At 42.0% G+C, this 21,249-nt stretch overlaps 1 protein-coding gene across 2 annotated transcripts in view; it reads left to right on the top strand.

The window, feature by feature from the left end:
- The window catches only part of insra (insulin receptor a), a 75,538-nt gene extending 54,564 nt beyond the window's left edge, over positions 1–20,974 (top strand). The window contains exons 9-21 of one of the 2 annotated variants that reach the window (XM_036138397.1): positions 3,140–3,307; positions 5,400–5,598; positions 5,694–6,004; positions 8,704–8,843; positions 9,294–9,453; positions 10,781–10,880; positions 10,990–11,057; positions 12,842–13,071; positions 13,166–13,276; positions 14,477–14,636; positions 17,190–17,319; positions 18,268–18,402; positions 19,322–20,974. In XM_036138397.1, the coding sequence (XP_035994290.1) occupies positions 3,140–3,307; positions 5,400–5,598; positions 5,694–6,004; positions 8,704–8,843; positions 9,294–9,453; positions 10,781–10,880; positions 10,990–11,057; positions 12,842–13,071; positions 13,166–13,276; positions 14,477–14,636; positions 17,190–17,319; positions 18,268–18,402; positions 19,322–19,679 (2,270 nt within the window). In that variant the 3' untranslated portion in view covers positions 19,680–20,974. The remainder of the gene's footprint in view (positions 1–3,139; positions 3,308–5,399; positions 5,599–5,693; positions 6,005–8,703; positions 8,844–9,293; positions 9,454–10,780; positions 10,881–10,989; positions 11,058–12,841; positions 13,072–13,165; positions 13,277–14,476; positions 14,637–17,189; positions 17,320–18,267; positions 18,403–19,321) is intronic. The other variant, XM_036138399.1, reaches the window with a different exon arrangement.
- The last annotated feature ends 275 nt before the right edge of the window (positions 20,975–21,249 follow it).

The following is a 21,249-nucleotide window of genomic DNA, read 5'->3' as shown; positions in this document are numbered from 1 at the left end:
AGGTCTGGACTTTGACTGGGCCACCAAACCAACAGCCTGCGACCAAAACTCAGGGCTTTTGAAGCCTTTAACAGGTTGTCCTGCTAGTATATCCCTTTGTTTAGCTTAATCCTTTGTCCCGTCACTGATGAGAAAAAGCATCCCCATGACGTGATACAGCCACCGCCGTGTTTCACTGTAATGGATGGTGTTTTTTTTCTGATGATCTACAATGTTAGCTTTGCGCTACACTTAGCGTTTTGCATCCAGGTCAGATTTTTCAACTCTGCTAGATTTGTGGAGTGCAAAACGTATTCTGCGTTCAGACCTGAGTGTCAGGGCCGTCTGGTTTGCATGCAAAGTCTATAGAGGACACACCTGGAGAGGTCCTGCGGTGCGTTTTGAGATTTCAAGCATTAAAGCGTCCAAAGCAGCGGAAGCTTGAGTTGGAAAATCAAAATTTTTGCAGCTGGACACAGAGCATCAACCAATCAGAGGCTCCGCTTTTTGACGTAGTGGCGCATTTTCCAACAGGATTTTGCATGGAGGAGGATTAGCGAGGAAGTTAGGATCTCAGGTAAGTTAGCAAAACTTTTACCACGGTAAATATTTCCGAGCATTTCAGGATAAGAACAGGGAAGCTCCTCCCAACGTGCGTCAAACCACTATGTCCACACTTTGCTCAGCGCGTCAAAAAAACCCAAAGACACTCAGCACATGCGTCCAGGTTGAGGTGAAGACGCTGAAATCGTGTTCGGCCTGAACGCAGCATAATAGTTATTCTGTCTGCAGATTCTCCCAGCTGAGCAGTGGCTCTCTGCAGCTCCTCCAGAGTTGCCTTGGCCCTTTTGTCTCACTTTCTGATTAATACTCGTCCGCTCTGTCAGTTTAGGTGGACGGCCATGTTCATTAAGTGTGCAGATGTGCCGTACTGAGATTAATATACACAGAACGACAGCTTACCAATTTACACTGCAAAAACTGATCTAAAAATAAGTAAAATGTTAGTGTATTTATCCTTGATTTGAGCAGGTAAATAAGATTATCTGCCAATGGAATGAGTATTTTGACCCCTTAAAATAAGATAAATAGACATCCTGCACTTAGAATAGGAACAATTCACCTCAATCATCTTATTTCAAGTGCAAAATTCTTATTCCATTGGCAAATCATCTTATTTACCTGCTCAAATCAAGGACAAATACACAAATTTTAAGAACATTTTACTTATTTCTAGTTTTGTTTTTGCCGTGTAGTGACTAACTCTGGAGTTTATTTGGACGTTTCAGATTAAACGGAGATAAATGCAAATGCATGTCACGGTTTTCAGATTTTTTATTTGTAAATATAAACAAGTGAAAACCTTGTGTCATAAAAAGAAGTGCTATGTGGTCTTTTTTTTTCACATGTTTAAATGAAGTACATTAAGGTTCGTTGCTGTAACCAAACTAAATGTGGAAAAAGTTCAAGGGATGCGAATACTTTCACGTTAAGTAGGTCTTTTTCTTCAGTTTTCATGCACTTGTGCCATGAAGGCTTTGTGACCAAAAAACCAAAACACTTGATGTAAGCGTGCCCCCCCAACGAATATCAAACAGCCAGAAGTGGTGCGGGGAATACCCGCGCAGTCAGCTGTGTCCGTCTCTGTGCCGGTAAGCTCTCGCAGCAATCTGAAATGCAAATGGCATCGAAACTGCATTGTTTTCCTCTCCCGTCTGTAACAAAGAGCTATGATTTATCTGTAGATTTGTACCCACTGTGGCACGATTACAAGTAGGTTATCCAAAAATGAGTGTGCATTTTTAATGTAAGCTGTAGCATCAAATTCTTGAGAAAACATTTGGCTTCTCAGAAACCAGAAGCTGGGGAGGATTAAGTATTCAGTTTTTTTTTGTTAGTTTTTTTGCACATTAACTTCTCAGGGTACCAGTGGATGTAAGTGGTTGAATGTCTGCAACGTTTCATCTTAAGCGACCTCGATAGTTTGTGGACGTTCCAAAAAAAGTAGAAAACAAAGCAACTGGACTTGTTTTCCGTAGTTTGAAGACGTTTCACTTCCAGTCCAGGAAGCTTTCTCAATTCAAAAAGTCTGGAGTAATGTGGAGCATCAAGCTTTGTGGACGTGTAGTGTGGCCGGGGTGCACGGGGGTAACACAGTGGTGCTGTCAGCCTTGTTAGCAATATCTGACGTCTTGTTCGCCTTTGTTTTAAGAAAACTCAAAGATTTCACAGGATTTTCTATATTCATTGTTTAATGTGAGGAAACTGCAGTGATTGAGGACCTAATTTTTCAAATTTCATGAGTCAACGGCTCCAAATGTGAACGGAATAGTGCACAAGGGTATCGGACAATGATATGTAATTAAAGCAAAACTACATGTGAGATTTGACAATTTTCATCCCCATTAAGGTGAAACAAACCCATGTAAAACGTGCCATAGTCTTAGTATAACACATCATGCATTCATAATTAGGACATGAACATAATAACCTCCTAACGCTCCACAAAACATTTGCGATAGCAGACTAACAGCAATCCCATTGTTACCTAAACCAGAAGTGACGTACGACCTGCATTAGGCAGACTGTGAACACAACTTTCCATCGTACTGCAAGCTGTCAGTCAGCTAGTTCATTTCACAAGAGTTAATTTCACAAAGTCGGTAAATTCTGTGTGCAGAATGCCAGAAATGTCTTCAAAGGACAAGCCACCTTAAACGTTTGAGCCCAAAAATTAATCTGAGGAGTCATAGTTTGAGAACGGGGTCTACTGCCTTGGATCTTTGCCATGTTCGTGTTCTGGTGCGTCGCGGTTACGAATATTCTCGCGTTATTTGAGTCACAGAGGATGCCAAGATGGCAGCACCCGTGAAAATCACAGAAAGCGTTAAAAAAAAATAGTTTTACTCTGTATAAACGCGCGTTGGTACAAAATTACTAGTAATAAATGCTTCAAGTTCGCCCTTTATATAATAAATTAAAAAGAATTTCAGGGTTTGTTTGAATTCACTACTACAATAAATAAATCCATATGCAATGGTTTATTTACATTGGTACAAATAAAGGTGTTTGAATTCCTGTTTTACTCGTGTATTTCATCCTCTGCTGAGCATTAAATGTCTTTTAGTTCTTGACGGTTCCTTCTTCACTGTCTCTGCAGAGCCGTCTGTGCCGCTGGACCCCATGTCGTCCTCCAACTCTTCGTCTCAGATCATCCTGAAGTGGAAACCTCCCAACGACCCCAACGGGAACATCACCCACTACCTGGTCTCCTACCAGCGCCAGCCCGAGGCCAGCGAGCTCTACAAGTTCGACTACTGCCAGAAGGGTGAGGCGCTGCTTCCTGGGTTCTGGTTCCGGCTCAGGAACCAGAGCCGGAACCATTAAGAACTTCGCATGAGGTTGAGAGCTTACCTCACTTTGCTATAGTCTGCTAGCAGTGTTTAAAAAAAAAATGACGCTTTGATCTGGGTATCTGTTTACTGAAACGTCAAACAGACATTTATCATTTGAAATTTAGGAAATAACTATTATTTTTACTCCGCTAAGATCCAAAAGAGGAAAGACTTCTGTTTGCAGTTGAACAGGACCGGGCTGTAGATGCAGCAATCCTCACGTTATCAGTTAATATTTAGTGAAAATGTGTTCAGATGTGTTATATTGCGATAACGACATCGGTTGTGTGTTTTCTCCTGTCCTCTCTTTCTCGTCTGTGCTTCCTCCGCTCTGTGACCTTTTGAACGACGTGTCCGCTGTTTTTAAAAAAACATAATAATTTAACCTTTTATTTAACCAGGAAAAAAAATCCCATTGAGATTAAAAACCTTTTTTTCAAGGGAGTCCTGGCCAAGGGGCAGCAAAGTTACATATTGAACAGAGATACATTAAAGGTATACTATGCAACCGGGGTTGATTTTCCAGCGAGGCTCCCCCCAGAGGGCGAAAGTAAAAGTTCACTGTCATAAAGATGCTCAGCTGTTCTGGTTTCTCCGTCAAGCCAGGCGCGGTTGTTTTGAGCTTAGCAGACAGGCAAACGCAATGAAAAGTAAAAAAAACGGCAGTACAAACAATGACTAACACAGTGAAGGTATGAACATCAGGGTTTCCTGCAGCGCTATCTTGGCGAGGCGGCCGCCACGCCAAACTCACGCTACCGCCTCGCCAACATTCCAAAAAAAAAAAATCAATAAATAAAATAATAATAATAATAATAAAAAAGCACTTGCATGTTTATTTGACGTTAACACGCGGTTCTTTGTTGTTGCTTTCGCGTGTGCATATAGTGAATGGCAGGGCAAAAACACATGGAGTTCTCACCGTAAAGCGAGACTACTGAGCCTGTGTGTGCGGGCCGAGGGCTCCTGCAATTGCAAGTGCGGTATTTCCCCCACAGACCACCAGGGCGGCCGAGAAAACCTTTGTTCGACCTGAAATGACTCATTTAATCATCCAAAACGGTATGGAACACATTAATTAACTGAAAAATGTTGCATAGTATGTCTTTAAAATGAAATGACAGGTACATAAAAAAACATATCAAGCAAAACAATTACAGATAATTGAGGCCGTTTCGTATTCTTTCACTTTCAACTTAAACGCATTTAAGGATAAAAACTCAGTCAACTTCCAGTCTCTGTAAAAAAATACCATGCACAAGGAGCTGCGTAGCTAAAGGCTTTCTTCCCCAGCTCTGTGCGGGCAAAGGGAACAGAGAGCAACAGCTGATCGTTGGATCTCAGGGCATAAGACGCCACGCTTTTCTGTGTAACTAAGGTACAAATGTCCAACATTTGAAGACATGAAGAGGCTGTGAGCCTCTGCCGCCATGAGACCCGGTCTAGCTAAAGATGGCGTCACATGTCTGCATCAGCCGACAATCACTGCAGCCCAGACGCTCATTTAAATGCGTTGGGATTGTTGCAGCGATGTCGCGTTTGCAGCATATTTTGCGGCCCTGTGAAGTTTCTTTCTGCGTGCAACACACCTACAGCACAGAGAGCAGCTTCTCGTCTGCGCTGAAGTGATCTGGGGGGGGGCAAAGGGAAGCCGCTCCCGCAGACGGTTCAGACCCCTCCTTCGGCTCCGGCTCGGGTTCAGGCAAAGTTGATGCGTTTATTTTGGTTGAATCATTTTAGGAGCAGCTTGGCCCACGCCAGCCTCTGGCCATCAGCGCCGATCTGCGTTAGCACATCGATTCTATAATGCCTTGCGCGCCCATAGAGATTGGAGTCTGCAGTAGGAAGGGGGGGGGGGGGGTCTTGTCAGGGGTAATTTATCTCTACTGGAGAGGTTGAGGACCTGGGAATGACAATGACAGACAGTCCCTGCAGGAGCGAGTGTGGACGGTCGTGCTGATGATGTTAATATCACCTGTCATGTCTCCTTTTGCTCCCCTCTCTGCGTGTCGTGCTCGGCGCCAGGGATGAAGTTGCCGTCGCGGGTGCCCACTCAGGTGGACAGTGACGAGGAGCGCAAGTGGAACCAGACGGAGGACCAGGGCCAGGGGAAGAAATGCTGCGCCTGTCCAAAAACCGACAAGGAGCTCAAGAAGGAGAAAGAAGACATGGAGTACAGGAAAACCTTCGAGAACTACCTCCACAATGAAGTCTTTGAGATCAAGTAAGTCTTACATACAGGATGTGGTTTTTTTTTCTTTATGTACTAAAACGATCAGGTACATTGTTTTTGTTTTCTTCTTCTTTTGCCTCGTCTAGACACTCGAGACAGCGGCGGTCTGCGGTGGGCGTGGCCAACAGGACGCAGCCCTTCCTCACCACCGCCGCCAGCCCCAACACCAGCACGGCCGTCCCCGACGACGACGACGACGAGGAGGAGAAAAAGGAATACAACAAGACGACGGTCAAGGTCCACGCCAAGGAGTCCACGGTCATTTCCAACCTGCGACACTTCACCAGCTACCAGATCGAGATCCAGGCCTGCAACCACCCGACCGACGAGTCCCGCTGCAGCATGCCGGCCTACGGCAGCGCCCGCACCATGCCTGAGGGTAATTGGCCTACAAATGGTAGCTCATTACACACTTCTAGTCTACCCTTTTTAAACGCCGTCTAGGTTCTACACTGCAAAAAAGGAACTAAAAGTAAGTACAATTTTCTTAAAATTAGTATATTTTTCCTTGCTTTGAGCAGCTAAATAAGACTATTTGCCAATGGAATAAGAGTTTTGCACTTAAAATAAGAACATTTTATCTCCATCATCTTATTTCAAGTGCAGGGTATCTAATAATTAATTTTAGTGGTAAAATATACTCATTCCACTGGCAAATAGTCTTATTTACATGCTCAAATCAAGGAAAAATATACAAATTTTAAGAAGATTTTACTTACTTTTAGTTCCTTTTTTGCAGTGTAGTAACTGCTTTAGGGGGCCGCACTCGCCTAAACACACCACATCTCATTCAATACTGTCTTTCTGTCACGTTGAAACTACAAACTTCAATGTATTTTAATTGGATTTGACATAAAAATGACAAAACTGTGCATGATTGTGAAGCTAAAGGGAAAAATATGAATGGTTTTCCAGATTTAAAACTGCGCATTTATATGTTGCTTCTAGAATTTGTTTTAAGAAAAATACATAACCCATCTCAGTTGGGGAGGGGGGGGGGGTCTAGTTTTCTAGTTTTGCTGCAAGGTTTTCCAGCCTCTTACTGGTTCTAGCTGGACAGATATTTCCCAGATCAGTTTCTGAGTACTGAGACGCGCTCCCTGCAATACAATACAATACAACTTTATTAATAAAGCACTTTAAAAACAGCCCCGATTGATCAAAGTGCTGTACACCGATGAAACAAAACAACGAACAAACAAAATGCAGCAATTGTCGCCAGCTCTACCAAGCAGAAATACAATAAAACTATGACCAACTAATAAAGGATCAGAACAGTAAAACTAATAAGAAACAGATTACATGGTAAAATAAAATAAAAACCAACATCTCAAACTGAATTAAAAGCCAAGGAGAAACAACGTGTTGGGGTTTTTTTTTCAGCGTTTTTCAGGTCTGAATAAGTATGGAAACCTAAAATACTGCAGAGTTTAGGACAATTTTTTGAGTTCTTTCCGATCTCCAATCCTCGATGGCTGGCGTCCTGCAACTTTTACCTGTGTCTCTGTGTCAGCACACCTGGATCACATGATTGTGTCGTCCTTTGATTCGAGGATGTTGAACTTGGGACACATTAATAAGTTGCAGTGACTCCAGCGCTCCAGGACTGGAGTTTGAGACCCCCGATCTAGAAGCCAGTCTGCTCCTGGTATCATCGCCGCCACCAACAAAAGACCAGCAGCTCAGATTCACTTTGCTCAGCTCCAAACAATTTAATAAAAATAAAGGAAATTGTTCGTGCACAATCTTTTTTTTTTTTCTGCTGTTGTTTTCCAGGTTTCTAAGTTTAGAGAAAAATCAACGTTGGCGAGTTTTTCCCTTACTGTACCTTTTTTTTTTTTTTTTACAAGATAAATATATTTTGCCTAAACTACCAGAGTTTCCTTTCCCATATAAATAAAGTGCCTGCAGTGTGTTGCGGAGCCTGTGCTTATTTAGCACCAGTACATTTTGTTTTCACTCCCGACTGCTTTGCATGACTTAGAATAAAGTTCCAGCTCTTTATGGCGTGGCTGCATGATTGATTGAGGACACCGACCACAAGAACCATTCGTAAAAGAGCTGCTTTTGCTGTTTTCTGTTTGATTTAAGCCAAAACATTTGAAAAGACCGAGCTTTACCGGATAAAAAAACTGGGTTGTGTGCGTCTGTTTCATGGACCTAAAGTTACTCAGATGGTGAAGCGGGTCATCAGAACAGGGTTGAACCCTGGGATCTTTAAAGCCATAAATCTTAAGGAACGCCTGTTTCATCTAAATTGATATTATTGTCTCTGATCTGTTTTAAAATGTGTACTTTTAGTGTTTTTTAGCCTTAGCACTTCAGTTACACAGCAGAAACGGATTTAAAAATAAGTAAAATGTGCTTAAAATTAGTGTTTTTGGCCTAGATTTGAGCAGGTAAATAAGATTATTTGCCAATGTAATGAGTATTTTGACCCCTAAAATAAGATAATTAGTTATACTGCACTGGAAATAAGATCATGGAGATGAATTGTTCCTATTTTAAGTGCAAAAATCTTTTTCTATTGGCAGATAATTTTATTTACCTGCTCAAATCAAGGAAAAATACACAAATTTTAAGAACATTTTACTTATTTTTAGTTCAGTTTTTGCAGTGTAATGTCTTTGAACCGTCTGTAATGTGGACTTTAGAGCCACGAGATGTGAGGAAAATTGGTAGCTTTGATATTACAGGAAGCTGCAGTGACAATATAATTTACAATTAACCCACATTTTCCTAACTTTGTTTTTCTTCATTTACCATTACGCAACGTCCCAGCCCTCTCTGTGAGCTTTAGCAGCTCAGCCTATCAGGTGGAGGCATTCGAGGACAGGCAGAGTCCACCCTGAATAGCTAAATATAATATCTATGTGCATGACTTGAATTATAATATCGTGTCCCAGCTGTTCGTCATGATCGTGATAATGCACACACGGTATTGTGCAACATGCAAACACACTGTGCAGCCTTAGTCGACGTAAAGAAAGAGAATATTGCATACGAGTACAGAAAAATTATGGCACTTTGACGTGAAACATCTGCAGGGAATCTGAATGTCAGACGGTTGATTCTGAAAATCTTTGTTCCCCACAGATAAAGCTGACAACATCTTGGGTCCCATCACTCACGATGTTACAGAAAATACCGTGCACATACACTGGAAGGAGCCACAAGCTCCTAATGGCATCATTATTCTGTACGAGGTGTACTACAAGAGAGTGGGAGACGCCGAGGTAAAGACACGCACCCGAACGCCCCGTTGGCTTCACAGCCTTAGCGGACGTTGGCCGCAGCAACACCAAGCTGCGTCTTCTGTCTTCTCCATGAAAAACAGAGACTTTTAGCAATTAAGAATTCATGAGAGACAAATTAACTTTGTCCACAGAGCGCAGCAGCTAGCAGAGGCCATGCCTACGTGACGGATTTTGAAATTTGGTTGATAGTTGTTTGATGAACCCTAATGGAGGAGTAATTTTAGTCCTGCACTGTGTTTTAAACAAAACAGAGGGTTCATCTCGGAGGTTGGTGCCTTTCATTGCTGTAGAAAACATGTTTTTCAGCTGCACACCGGTTGTTTTTTCCACTGGGAAAACATAAAATATGAAGCATTTGGTCATTTTAGTCAAATTCATGTAAAAAAAATAATAATTTAATAACTCTGCACTGCCTTATCCTCCTTGCAGGAGCTGCCCCACTGCGTGTCGAGAAGCATGTACAAAACGTTCCGAGGCTGCAAGCTGAAAGTGATGCATCCTGGGAACTACTCGGTCAGGATCCGAGCTACGTCGCTCGCTGGAAACGGCTCGTGGACCGAGCCCTCGTACTTTTACGTCGAGAATCCCAGTAAGTGTCCGTGGCAGCTAGAACCGAGTATTTGGCGCCAGAGACGAGGCGCAAAAGTACAACTGTGGTTCAAAACGGCAGCAGTTCTCAAAATATGTGTCTGATACAGAACCAGAAGAGTTTATCAAAGTAGTCATCACATGACAAAAATGGGGAATTTTTATGAAACTCAAATATTTACTGTATTAACAAACATAAAATGCTTGGAGGTGAATCTTTACTATGAATCACAGAGCTAATATATATATATTTTTTATAACTACTGCATCTGAATACTGCTTCACATCTTTGTTAAGCAGCTCCTGACACCTGGGAGCAGCTTTTCCTGCCCCGGATGATTGGGTCTCGTTTCTCACTTCATCGCCGCTAGTATGCGTTTTTTTTTTTTTTTCAAATAAGCATTAAAAGCAACCTTTATGTGTTCTCTTAAAAATATATACAGCCCTGGTTAAGATTGTAAGGATTGTGCCGTCACATAAAGAATCTCATCTAGTTTTACCTCTTTAAAAATGAAAAATCAGAATGCCATCAGATTATTTTATATATATATATATATATATATATATATATATATATATATATATATATATATATATAATATATATATAATATATATATATATATATATATATATATATATATAGATATATATATATATAGATATATATATATATATATATATATATATATATATATATAGATATATATAGATATATATATATATATATAGATATATATATATATAGATATAGATATATATATATATATATATATATATATATATATATATATATATATATATATATATATATAGATGTATTTGTAGTAAAATATGTAGTAAAAGAATCTACGTTAGAAATGGACTTTTACATTAATGAGGTTTTTCATGATCATCGTTTGGAGTCTGAACCGACATCATTTATAAATCTTCTGGGTTTTCTCAGGTTATTCCCTACAGGTTTTCTTTTTTTTTTTTTATCAACTATGTCAGTGCTTACACGGGCTCATTCGTGGTATTGGTTTTAAAACCGGTAGAGTCACCAAGGTTAGAAACAAGCTGTAAATAAAAGCAAAAAGTGCTTTTAAGTTTTTGTTATACTTATTAAAGTTTTCATCCCTTGGTAGAAAATCCATTTCAATCCATTGTGTTTCATCAGAGATGTGTGAAATAGTTATTATGATTCAGAATGAAATAAAGCAGAGCGTCATTATTTGGAGCATGTAGGCGTATCTTCTCCATCGTGTTGTTATCACAGCAGCAGCGCTTGTATCCCGTCTTTTAGCGTCTCCTTTTCCCGCTGACACGTGACCGCATGTTTTCAAACAGGCGATCCCCTCTACGTCGTGAAGATCATCATCGGGCCGATCATCTGCATCGTCCTGCTGCTGTTCGTGGCCGCAGCGGGATTCATCGTGTTCAAGAAGAAGTACGCCTCTCTCTCTCTCTCATCCCTTTCTTTCTCCTTTTTAACGTTGTTTTTTTTCTTTCTTTTCTCCGTCTGAGCTCTAAAGGTGTTTGTTTTTGCTTCCTTTCAGCCAAACCCAAGGACCTAGCGGACCCATTTACGCCTCCTCGAACCCAGAGTACCTGAGCGCTAACGACAGTAAGCGACAAAGTTTGAGCCGTTGCATTGATATCAGAGGGGATGAGTTCACGGAGGGATTTTAGCACCTCATTCAGAGGGCCCCATTAACTGGGATAAATGGAGCTGAAATAATCAACGGCATCGGCTGCTGGTGTTTTCTGCTCGAGAGTTTCGCTTCAACAAAGCGGCTGATTCAGAGGGCTGATAAAGAAAAGCCGCCATCCACTAAGCGACACATATTACAGAAAAAAACTCATTTTCGCTGAATGTTGTGGCTCGTTTAGGAGCAAATTTAGGAGCAAATTAGACCACAATGCGACTCAGATGTGACGTGAAAGCCACCTGGTCTCCGTCTCCCACCAGGTGCGTGAGTGGATGTTTTATTTTTCTTAGGCAAGGAGGATTAAAGCGGCATCTGTCCTGTTATTGGCTGTTTCTGATCCACACCCCTCTGGATCGGATGGGGCTTGAGTGAGAATATGACAAGGATTCAGCAGCGCTTCCAAGTTTGTGTGTTCAGAATAAGCAGCACACTGCAAAAAGGGAACTAAAAGTAAGTCAAATTTTCTTGAAATTAATGCATTTTTCCTTGATTTAAGCAACTAAAAAGCGACTATTTGCCAATGGAATAAGATTCTTCCACTTAAAATAGGAACATTTCATCTCTATGATCTTATTTCAAGTGCAGTATATCTAATTATCTTATTTTAGGGGCAAAAACACTCACTCCATTGGCAAATAGTCTGATTTACCTGCTTAAATCAAGAAAAAATACATTAATTTCAAGAAAACTTGACTTACTTTTGGTTCCCTTTTTGCAATGCAGGATACCTGAAAAGCTTAGTCTGTAGGAGTCTTTTCACGCACAGAAAAACAACAAAAAACGTGTTTGAACCCAGTTTTACATAAAACTGAAAAGCCTCCAACCCTGAAGCACAAGGTCCTCGAAGCACAAACTGTTAAACTGTTTCATTCGTGTTTAAAAATGTTGTTTTATCAATTTTCTTCACTGCTAAAAATGGAACTAAAGTCAAGTAGAAATTTCTTAAAATGAGTGTATTTGTGCTTGATTTCAGCAGGCAAGTTTAAATGATCTGCCAGTGCAATAAGATTTTTGCGCTTAAAACAGGAACAACTCATCTCCAGCATCTTATTTCAAGTGCAGTTTATCTAATTATCTTATTTTAGGGGTCAGAATATTTCACCCATTGGCAGATAATTTTATTTACCTGCTCAGATTAAGCACAAATTCACAGATTTCAGTAAAATCTTACTTACTTTTAGTTCCCTTTTTGCGGTGTTTCTGATTATTGCATCTCAGATATTGCAGATGCATGAAATCAGCTCTGCAGGAAGCACTGAAATGTTAACGCTGGAATGCTTCCTGTTTTGTAAATCCTCTTCAGCCGATTCGATCTGCTCGCATTTTCGGATGTTGGCTTGCAGAACCGGACTACATCCTCGGTTTTATCCGCGATCAGCTCTTCGGTTTAAGTCAAATAAAAGATTAAAAGCCGTTCTCCCTGAGGAATGGTTGCGCTTAATCCGACGAAAGCCCCCTGCGATGAAGGGTTTGTGTTTCAGGAATGCGTCATAACATCTTAACTCCGATGAAACAAGCCCGAGCTTCTGCTCCGCCCGACACTTCAAAGCCTCCTCAGTCAATCTGACGCTAATTGTGTTTATAAAAGCTTGGGAAGATGCTCCGGCGCGGCCTGTCCAGACCTGCCGGCTCTTTTTCGACCTGCTTCGCGGTGCGCCTGCAAGCCCGAAGGCCCTAAAACATGAAACGGTGTTTGCAGTGTACGAGGAGGACGAGTGGGAGGTGCCCCGGGACAAGATCGCCATCTTGAGGGAACTGGGCCAGGGCTCCTTCGGCATGGTCTACGAAGGCATCGCCAAGGACATCGTGAAGGGCGAGGGGGAAACGCACGTGGCGGTGAAGACGGTGAACGAGTCGGCCAGCCTGAGGGAGAGGATCGAGTTCCTGAACGAGGCGTCGGTCATGAAGGCCTTCACCTGCCACCATGTGGTAAAGAGAGACGTGCCCATCTTTCTTTTTTTTTTTTAGTTTCTTTTTTCGCTGCTTGCCAGACTGCGGGGGTAACGGTGTCGTTTGCTCTCAGGTGCGCCTGCTGGGCGTCGTGTCGAAGGGCCAGCCGACCCTGGTGGTGATGGAGCTGATGACCCACGGGGACCTGAAGAGCTACCTGCGCTGTCTGCGGCCGGACTCTGAGGTAACTTTCAGTTTCCAGCAAGTTTCTGTGGGGGGGAAAAAAATAGATCACCCGTCCCAGCCCGTCTTTTAGAAATGCAAACAGTTTCTTTTATTATTGCGTCCCCTTGAAATTTCCCTTTAAATGTAACCTCAGAACTACAAAGGCGAGTCTGGGTCACCTACTGATGAGGTTTTCACTGATTTCTATGAAGACGGGGTCTTTGTGGACATAATTTATAAAGGGTAGATTCAACTCTGCAAGCAATGGAAAACCTTCATTCAGTTTATACACTGCAAAAACATGACTAGAAATAAGTAAAGTTTTCTTGAAATTTGTGTATTTGTCCTTGACTTGAGCAGCAAGTTTACACGATCTGCCAATGGAATAAGATTTTTGCACTTTAAAATGGGATCAACTCGTCTCCATCATCTTGTTTCAAGTGTAGTTTACCTAATTATCTTAATTTAGGTGTAAAAATACTCATTCCATTGGCATATCATCTTATTTACCTGCTCAAATTAAGGACAAATACACTCATTTCAAGATTTTTTTTACTTATTTTTAATTAAGTTTTTGCAGTGTAGGCATGTGAACCAGAGGTGATGTGATGTTGCTGCACATCCGTAGTTTCTACCGTCAGTGCTGGGAACCGCTGTCCAAATGGGCCTGATGGTGTCCTGGCAGCCTGACGAGACGTAGGCTGATCAGATATCCGTCTGTAAAACCGAACATCTTGAGCGTAAGTCGCTGGTTCTTCATGGAAGCAAGGATGACGGACCGGGAATTATGTTGCTCAAAAGCACACTCTGTAGTCTGTCTTTGATTTCAGCGGTCCATCCTAACCTGACCCTTCGTTTTTGTAGTGGAGGCAAACGTATCGGAGCAATAGCTTAAAGTCTATTTATCTTTAGAAATTACCCTCCCTACGATATCAATCAACTCCTCTTCTGCTTAATTTTTCTTCATGTGACCCTCCGTCTCATCTGCCCCAGTGTTTCTTTTAAGGGGAACCTTTATTTTCTTCAGGTTTTAGTTCGTCCAGTTTCATTTTCCTCTCTGATGGTTAAAAGCTTTTTTTTGTTGTTGTTTTCTTTGCATTGAATGTTTTAATTACTGTTTTTTTTTAAAGCATATTTAAATACCCCAGGAAACAGGCTAACCTTGGCCTGCAGGCTCCCTGTAGGGTCAGGTATTTAAAATCTGTCTCATGCCTCTCAGAATAACCCCGGGCGTCCGCCCCCCACCCTGAAAGAGATGATCCAAATGGCCGCCGAGATCGCAGACGGCATGGCTTACCTCAACGCCAAAAAGTTTGTCCACAGAGACCTGGCGGCCAGAAACTGCATGGTAGCACAGGATTTCACGGTCAAAATAGGAGGTGAGTTTTCTAAGGCTCTGAAGCCTTTTGGCTATGCTTGGAGTCAGCGTGTAGCAGTGAAAGCTTTCTGACGGTGCCCCCTGGTGGCCGTATGGAGAGACACGGCCTCATGAGGTCTGGAAGATGTTTCTATTTACAGTGCCTTGCTAAAAGGCTCCTACCTCTGCAACTTAGTCACATTTTGTCCGGTTATAGCCACAAATGTGTTTTATTGGGATTTGACGCAACAGACCAACACAAAGTGGTGCATGCGCCCGTTCTTTCTTGCACGATAGCTCAAGCTCATTCAGATCGGATAGAGAGCGTCTGGTAATATTTGTTTTTAAGTCTTGTCACATCGTCTCCATCTGCTTTAGATCCGGATTTTGACTGGACCCTTCTAGCATTTCGCTCTAGATGGATTTCTGTTCGAGTTGTGATTGAAGATTTAGAAGAACAGCACCTCTGTCTTATGTTTTCTTCAGCCTGTACTCTGGATTTTTCCTCCATCCACCTTCCCATCAACTCTGACCAGCTTTCCTGTCCGCGCTGAGGAAAATCCTCCCGTTTGATGCTGCAACTTCGATTTTGCGCCCCAGAGATAATGTGTTAGCATAGTTTATTTCAATGTTGGCCAAAAAGTTGGATTTTGATCTAATCTGGCCCTTCACACTGCAAAAAGGGAACTAAAAGTAAGTAAAACATTTCTTGAAATTAGTATATTTTTCCTTGATTTGAGGAGCTAAATAAGACTATTTGCCAATGGAATAGGATTTTTGAACTTAAAATGGGAACAATTCATCTTTAAAATAAGATAATTAGATATCCTGCACTTGAAATAAGACAATAGAGATATATTGTTCCAATTTTTAGTGCAAAAATCTTATTCCATTGGCAAATAGTCTTATTTACCTGCTCAAATCAAGGGAAAATACATTGATTTCAAGAAAATTTCACTTACTTTTAGTTCCCTTTTTGCAGTGCACCCACATGGTTTCAAGTCCCCAGCCTGTCGTTTTATGAAGCTCTGTGAGATGTTCGATGCTCTGGATGTATTTATGCCCCAACACTGATTTAAACGTCTCCACAACTTAAGCGCTTAAATAGAAGACAGCTAAACTTATTCTTTTGTTTTATGAAGGTGTTCCCCCGCTCATCCAAACGCTTTCTTCAGTTTGTAACATGGGTTGAAAGTATCAGGCCTTCTGATTTCTTCACAGAGGCGCTAACTTTATATTGTGATTAAATTAAACATACATGGACTTCGTTTACTAATTGGGGGACTTCTGGAGGCAGTTAAGGGTAAAATGTATTCACTGTCCCTCCACTTGACAATTCTGCACCATTTTCTGTTGGTCTATTACATAAAATTCCAATAAAATACTTAAAAGTTTATGGTTTTAACTTGAGGGAAACGTGAACTGTGTCTAAGGCAGCGTATCACCTGTCATTCGACCTATTTGAGTTGCAGCATAGATGAACTTTTGGTTTTCAGGTTGGTTTCCAAGCTGGTTTTTGTGTTATGATGTTGCACACTCAAACTTTTTTGGAGGCCATAAGCAGCACATAATGGTGACACAACACTCTGGATGCTTTAAAGGTACATAGCCACGCTATATGCTTATAAAAAAAGACCAAAAAGCAGTTTGATCATGATAAAATAAAGTTTTATACACCAATCCTCCATCCTGATAATGTTTTGATGGTCATTTTTGTGGATAAAAATAGCCCAAGCAACAATGTGGCGCCATCTAGTGACAGTATCACAGAACTATCACAATGCTGGTTTGCTTAATTAATAAATCACTTATAAATGATGTCAGACCGAGCCTGACCGTCTGCATTGGCTCGCAATAAAGCGGCAGCTCAGCGTGATCGAAGACCAACCGTTATTAATTAAATACTCTGATCTACAGCAACTTTAAGAGCCTCATATCAGAACATTTACTCACGTCAATCAACTCTGCGGTCCTATCTGAGCCTCGGCAGGTTTAGCATAAGAATTTGTTGGTAAATAAAGCCTCTCATGTTTATTTCTAATAACAGAGGAAGTACGTCACTGCACATGCGCAGCAGGGGTTAAAACAAGGAAGCGGATATAAATTAAGCAAACCGGCATTATGATAGTTATGCGATACTGCCTCTACATGTCGCCACATTGTTTATATTTGTTAATCGTGCCCGAGAGCGGATTATCTTTCTGCTCAAAAATGACCATCAAAACACTATCAGGATGGAGGCTAACTGTATATAACCTTATTTTATCATGATCAAACACTTTTTAGTCTTTTTTAATCTTTTTTTATAAGCATATAACATGGCTATGTACCTTTTAAAGCATCCAGAGTGTTGCGTCACCACTATGTGCTGCTTATGGCCTCCAAAAAGTTTGAGCGTGCAACATCATAACACAAAAACCAGCTTGGAAACCATCCTGAAAAGTATATTATACGGCTATGCACCTTTTTTAAGAAGCAGAAAAACAACAGCAGTGATGCTGAGGATTAATTTCCGGCTTAGAAAGTCCTTCTGTGCGTCCTGGACTGTGGCTGAAAACCAAACTTTTCTTCCCAGACTTCGGCATGACGAGGGACATCTATGAGACGGATTACTACAGGAAGGGAGGGAAGGGCCTGCTGCCCGTCCGGTGGATGGCCCCGGAGTCTCTGAAGGACGGCGTCTTCACTGCGCATTCAGACTGCTGGTACGTAAAAAACCACATGTTTAACTCACATGTGGCTCAAAGAACCACCTCACCCCCCCAGGGGCTGAAATAACAACCCGTAAGCCAGGGGCAGTTCTAGACAGGGGCCAACAGGGGCCCATGCCCCTGTAGAAATGGTCCTGGCCCCTGTTATGGCCCCTGTACTAAAGACATGATATTAAATACACTTCTCAGAATTATTTGCAATGGCAAAGAAACCATAACTGATTGGTCACTTTGACCAATATTATTATTATTATTTTTTTACCTATACAGTTTTACTCTACTTAAAAAGAATTTAAAACTTACGATTTGACGGGAGTTTTTCTTCCCACTGTCGCTTCATGCTTGCTCAGTATGAGGGATTGCAGCAAAGCCATGTACAATGCAGATGACTCTTCCTGTAGCTCTACGCTTCTCCAGGAGTGAATGCTGCTTGTCAAGACTTTGATGCAATCAACTGGTTTCCTTATATAGGACATTTTTGACCAATCTGTATAATCTGACCCAATCTGTGTAATATGATTGAACTTGATTTTGTAAAGTGCCTTGAGATGACATGTTTCATGATTTGGCGCTATATAAATAAAATTGAATTGAATTGAAGATGTTTCACGTTTAGCTTTAGCCATATTGAGCTGGGGGCAAAGTTTTCAACTGCTAGATCAGGGGTCTGAAAACTGCAGTTCCAGAGCCACAAGTGGCTCACTTAATATTATTCCACAGTTAAATATTGCCATTTTATTGTTGTTTTTTTTATTTTTTTTTGTTCTGTGCCCCTGTGAAAAAACACTGGCCCCACCTTGGGCCCCCCTGGTAAATTTGGTCTAGAACCGCCACTGCTGTAAGCACAGGCGGTGCTGTTCACTGTGGCCTCTGACCGTGCACAGACAGATTTAGTCCGTCAGGTGTCTAATCAGTCTGTCCCGCCCCTCCCGTGTTTACCAGGTCATTCGGGGTGGTGCTGTGGGAGATCAGCACCCTGGCCGAGCAGCCGTACCAGGGCCTGTCCAACGAGCAGGTCCTGAAGTTCGTCATGGACGGAGGCTTCCTGGACCGGCCGGACAACTGCGCCGACAGACTGTAAGCCTGTTCATCACCAGACACAATGGTTTTACCCTGCCAACATCAAGCTGGGGCTCTTAAAGGCATACTATGCAACATTTTTCAGTTAATTAATGTGTTCCATACCGTTTTGGATGATTAAATGAGTCATTTCAGGTTGAACTAAGGTTTTCTCGGCCGTCCTGGTGGTCTGTGGGGGAAATACCGTACTCGCAATTGCAAGAGCTCACGGCTCGCACTCACAGAAGTCTCGCTTTACGGCGAGAACTGTGTTTTTGCCCTGCCATTCACTATATGCACGCGCGAAAGCAACAACAAAGAACCGCGTGTTGACGTCAAATAAACATGCAAGCACATCGAGTTTTATTATTATTATTATTATTATTTATTTTTATTTTTTTATTTTGGAGAGACACTACCGCCGCGGCGAGGCGGCGGCGGCGGCTGCGGCTTGGCGAGGCGGTGGCGGTAGCGTCTCGCCAACATAAAAAAATAAATAAATAATAATAATAATAATAAAACTGGCGAGACGGCGGCCACGGTCGTGGCTTGGCGAGGCGGCGGCCGCCTCGCCAAGATAGCGCTGCGGGAAGCTTGATGTTCATACTTTCACTGTTAGTCATTGTTTGTACTGCCGTTTTTTTCCACTTTTCGTTGCGTTCGCCTGTCTGCTAAGCTCAAAACAACCGCGCCTGGCTTGACGGAGGAACCAGAACAGCTGAGCATCTTTACGACAGTGCACTTTTACTTTCGCCCTCTGGGGGGAGCCTCGCTGGAAAATCAACCCCGGTTGCATAGTATACCTTTAATGTTTTTGTTTTTTTTTAAAGCAGGGCACCGATCCGGGTCCATTATAAAAAGGGCATTTTAAAAGTCGTTTAGAAGAGTTTTAGCGCAGTAAGGCGAGCGCTCACTCTCCCCGTCTCCTCCCCCGCAGACACAACCTGATGCAGATGTGCTGGCAGTACAACCCCAAGATGCGGCCCACCTTCCAGGAGATCATCGAGATGATGAAGGACGACCTGCACCCCTCCTTCCGGGAGGTCTCCTTCTTCTACAGCGAGGAGAACAAGCCGCCAGAGAGCGAGGACTTTGACCTGGACATGGAGAACATGGAGAGCATCCCCCTGGACCCGTCGTCGTACTCGCAGCGGGAGCAGTGCTCGGACAGGGACGAGGCCTCCTCCGTGGGCCTGAGGGGCAGCTACGAGGAGCACCACATCCCCTTCACGCACATGAACGGCGGCAAAACCAACGGACGGATACTGGCCCTGCCGCGCTCCAGCCCGTCCTAACACCACTTTGACGCTTACAGAATAAAAGTCTATTTTTGTTCTCATTTTATATAGAGATCTCACTTCTATCACTTTGTCCTCAGAAGTCCCTCAACACATATCTCAGGACCTTTATTTTTCTCTCCAGATGCCACAAACACACACACACACACTACAGCGAGTCCACGCACGGACGCCACGAGACACTTTTTTTGTATTTAAGGACGGACCTCCTGCTTCTGTTGTTCATGATTGTACTTTATATACTGTAAATAGATATATATATATTGCCAATGTTGTTGTAGACTGGGTGGATTTTTTTTATTTTTTTTTGGATTCAACTGTGAAACAAACTCTTGACAAACAAGAAGGCTGCTAAACCCACTGTCCCTCGCTTCGTCGCAGGCCGTGTCCCTCCTAATCAGCCCCCCCTCCCTCCCCCCGCCCCGGGATGCTACGTTATGGGGAATAAAAAGTGCCCTTCTCTTTTTGTCTGTGGCCTACGGCGGCTGCCACGGAACCGAGTCTTTGTCTATAATGCGTGGACGGCGGACTGAGAATGAAATGAACACAAAAAAGACTGCTGGATGATCCAAAGACGGTCCATCCGGGAACAAACTCAGATCCACTGGAGAAGCTGGTTGAAGTGGCTTACCTCCTCACACTGCAGTATTCCAAAAAAAAAAAAACACACACACACAAAAAAAAAAAAAAGGCACACAGGATAAACACAGGACTTATTTTGGGTTCTGTTTTTTTTCTTTTTTATTTATTTACATGTCTCTTATCCCCCCCAACCCCTCCTATTTTTCCTCCCCTCTTGTGTATTTTGAGTTTTCACATTTACAGCTGAAGGATATTTAAACTGTTTTCAGAAACATGTTGGCAAGCAGGTTCGTCAGATTTTACCAATAGCTGCTTTGTTGGTATATTTTAGTGGGTATAGAAGTTAAATATAAATATATATATATATATATATATATATTAAAAAAAAATCTTTTATTGACGTTTTTGTACATAGTGGATATGTTGTCATTCTTGAGGTATTTCTGGTTAGATAAAGTTTTTACATGTTAGTCTTTTATGTTTTTTTTTTTGTTTTTTTTCTAATCCAGAAAATCTTTTGCTAATTAGCTTTTATTTTTCTTCTGACTCATGATCAACCAACAGCACTTGGTCTTTTTACCGTGCGATGCCCGGGAGGAGGATAAGGAGGAGGAGGAGGAGCGTTTGGCGTCTTCAGCTTTAAAATGTCTGCCCATCATATCGAGATCAAATAAAAATAGTGCTGTAAATAAAGCAGCAAGGTGCATTTGTGACGAGACTGTTTATTTTTTTCTGTGCCTGCGTGCTCAGACTGTGTGGACAAAGGGAATTCGCTACGTTACGATACATATTTGACTGGATAGATTTTCCTCAATATTTTTGAGTTCCAAGTCTTTGAGGTTGGAAGGCCTCATGGCCATCACCCTAATCTTTAGCTCCCTCCATATGCCAACATTAATGATATTAGCCAGGATATGAAATGCTTGTTGGCCATTTTAAAGTAGGAAATTATGACAACAATGACAGCTAATTTGACAACAAACAA

This window comes from Fundulus heteroclitus, chromosome 6, assembly GCF_011125445.2.
Source record: "Fundulus heteroclitus isolate FHET01 chromosome 6, MU-UCD_Fhet_4.1, whole genome shotgun sequence".
Classification (NCBI taxonomy): domain Eukaryota; kingdom Metazoa; phylum Chordata; class Actinopteri; order Cyprinodontiformes; family Fundulidae; genus Fundulus; species Fundulus heteroclitus.
Note: the sequence above shows the minus strand (reverse complement) of the source record. Positions and strands in the feature narration are given on the sequence as shown.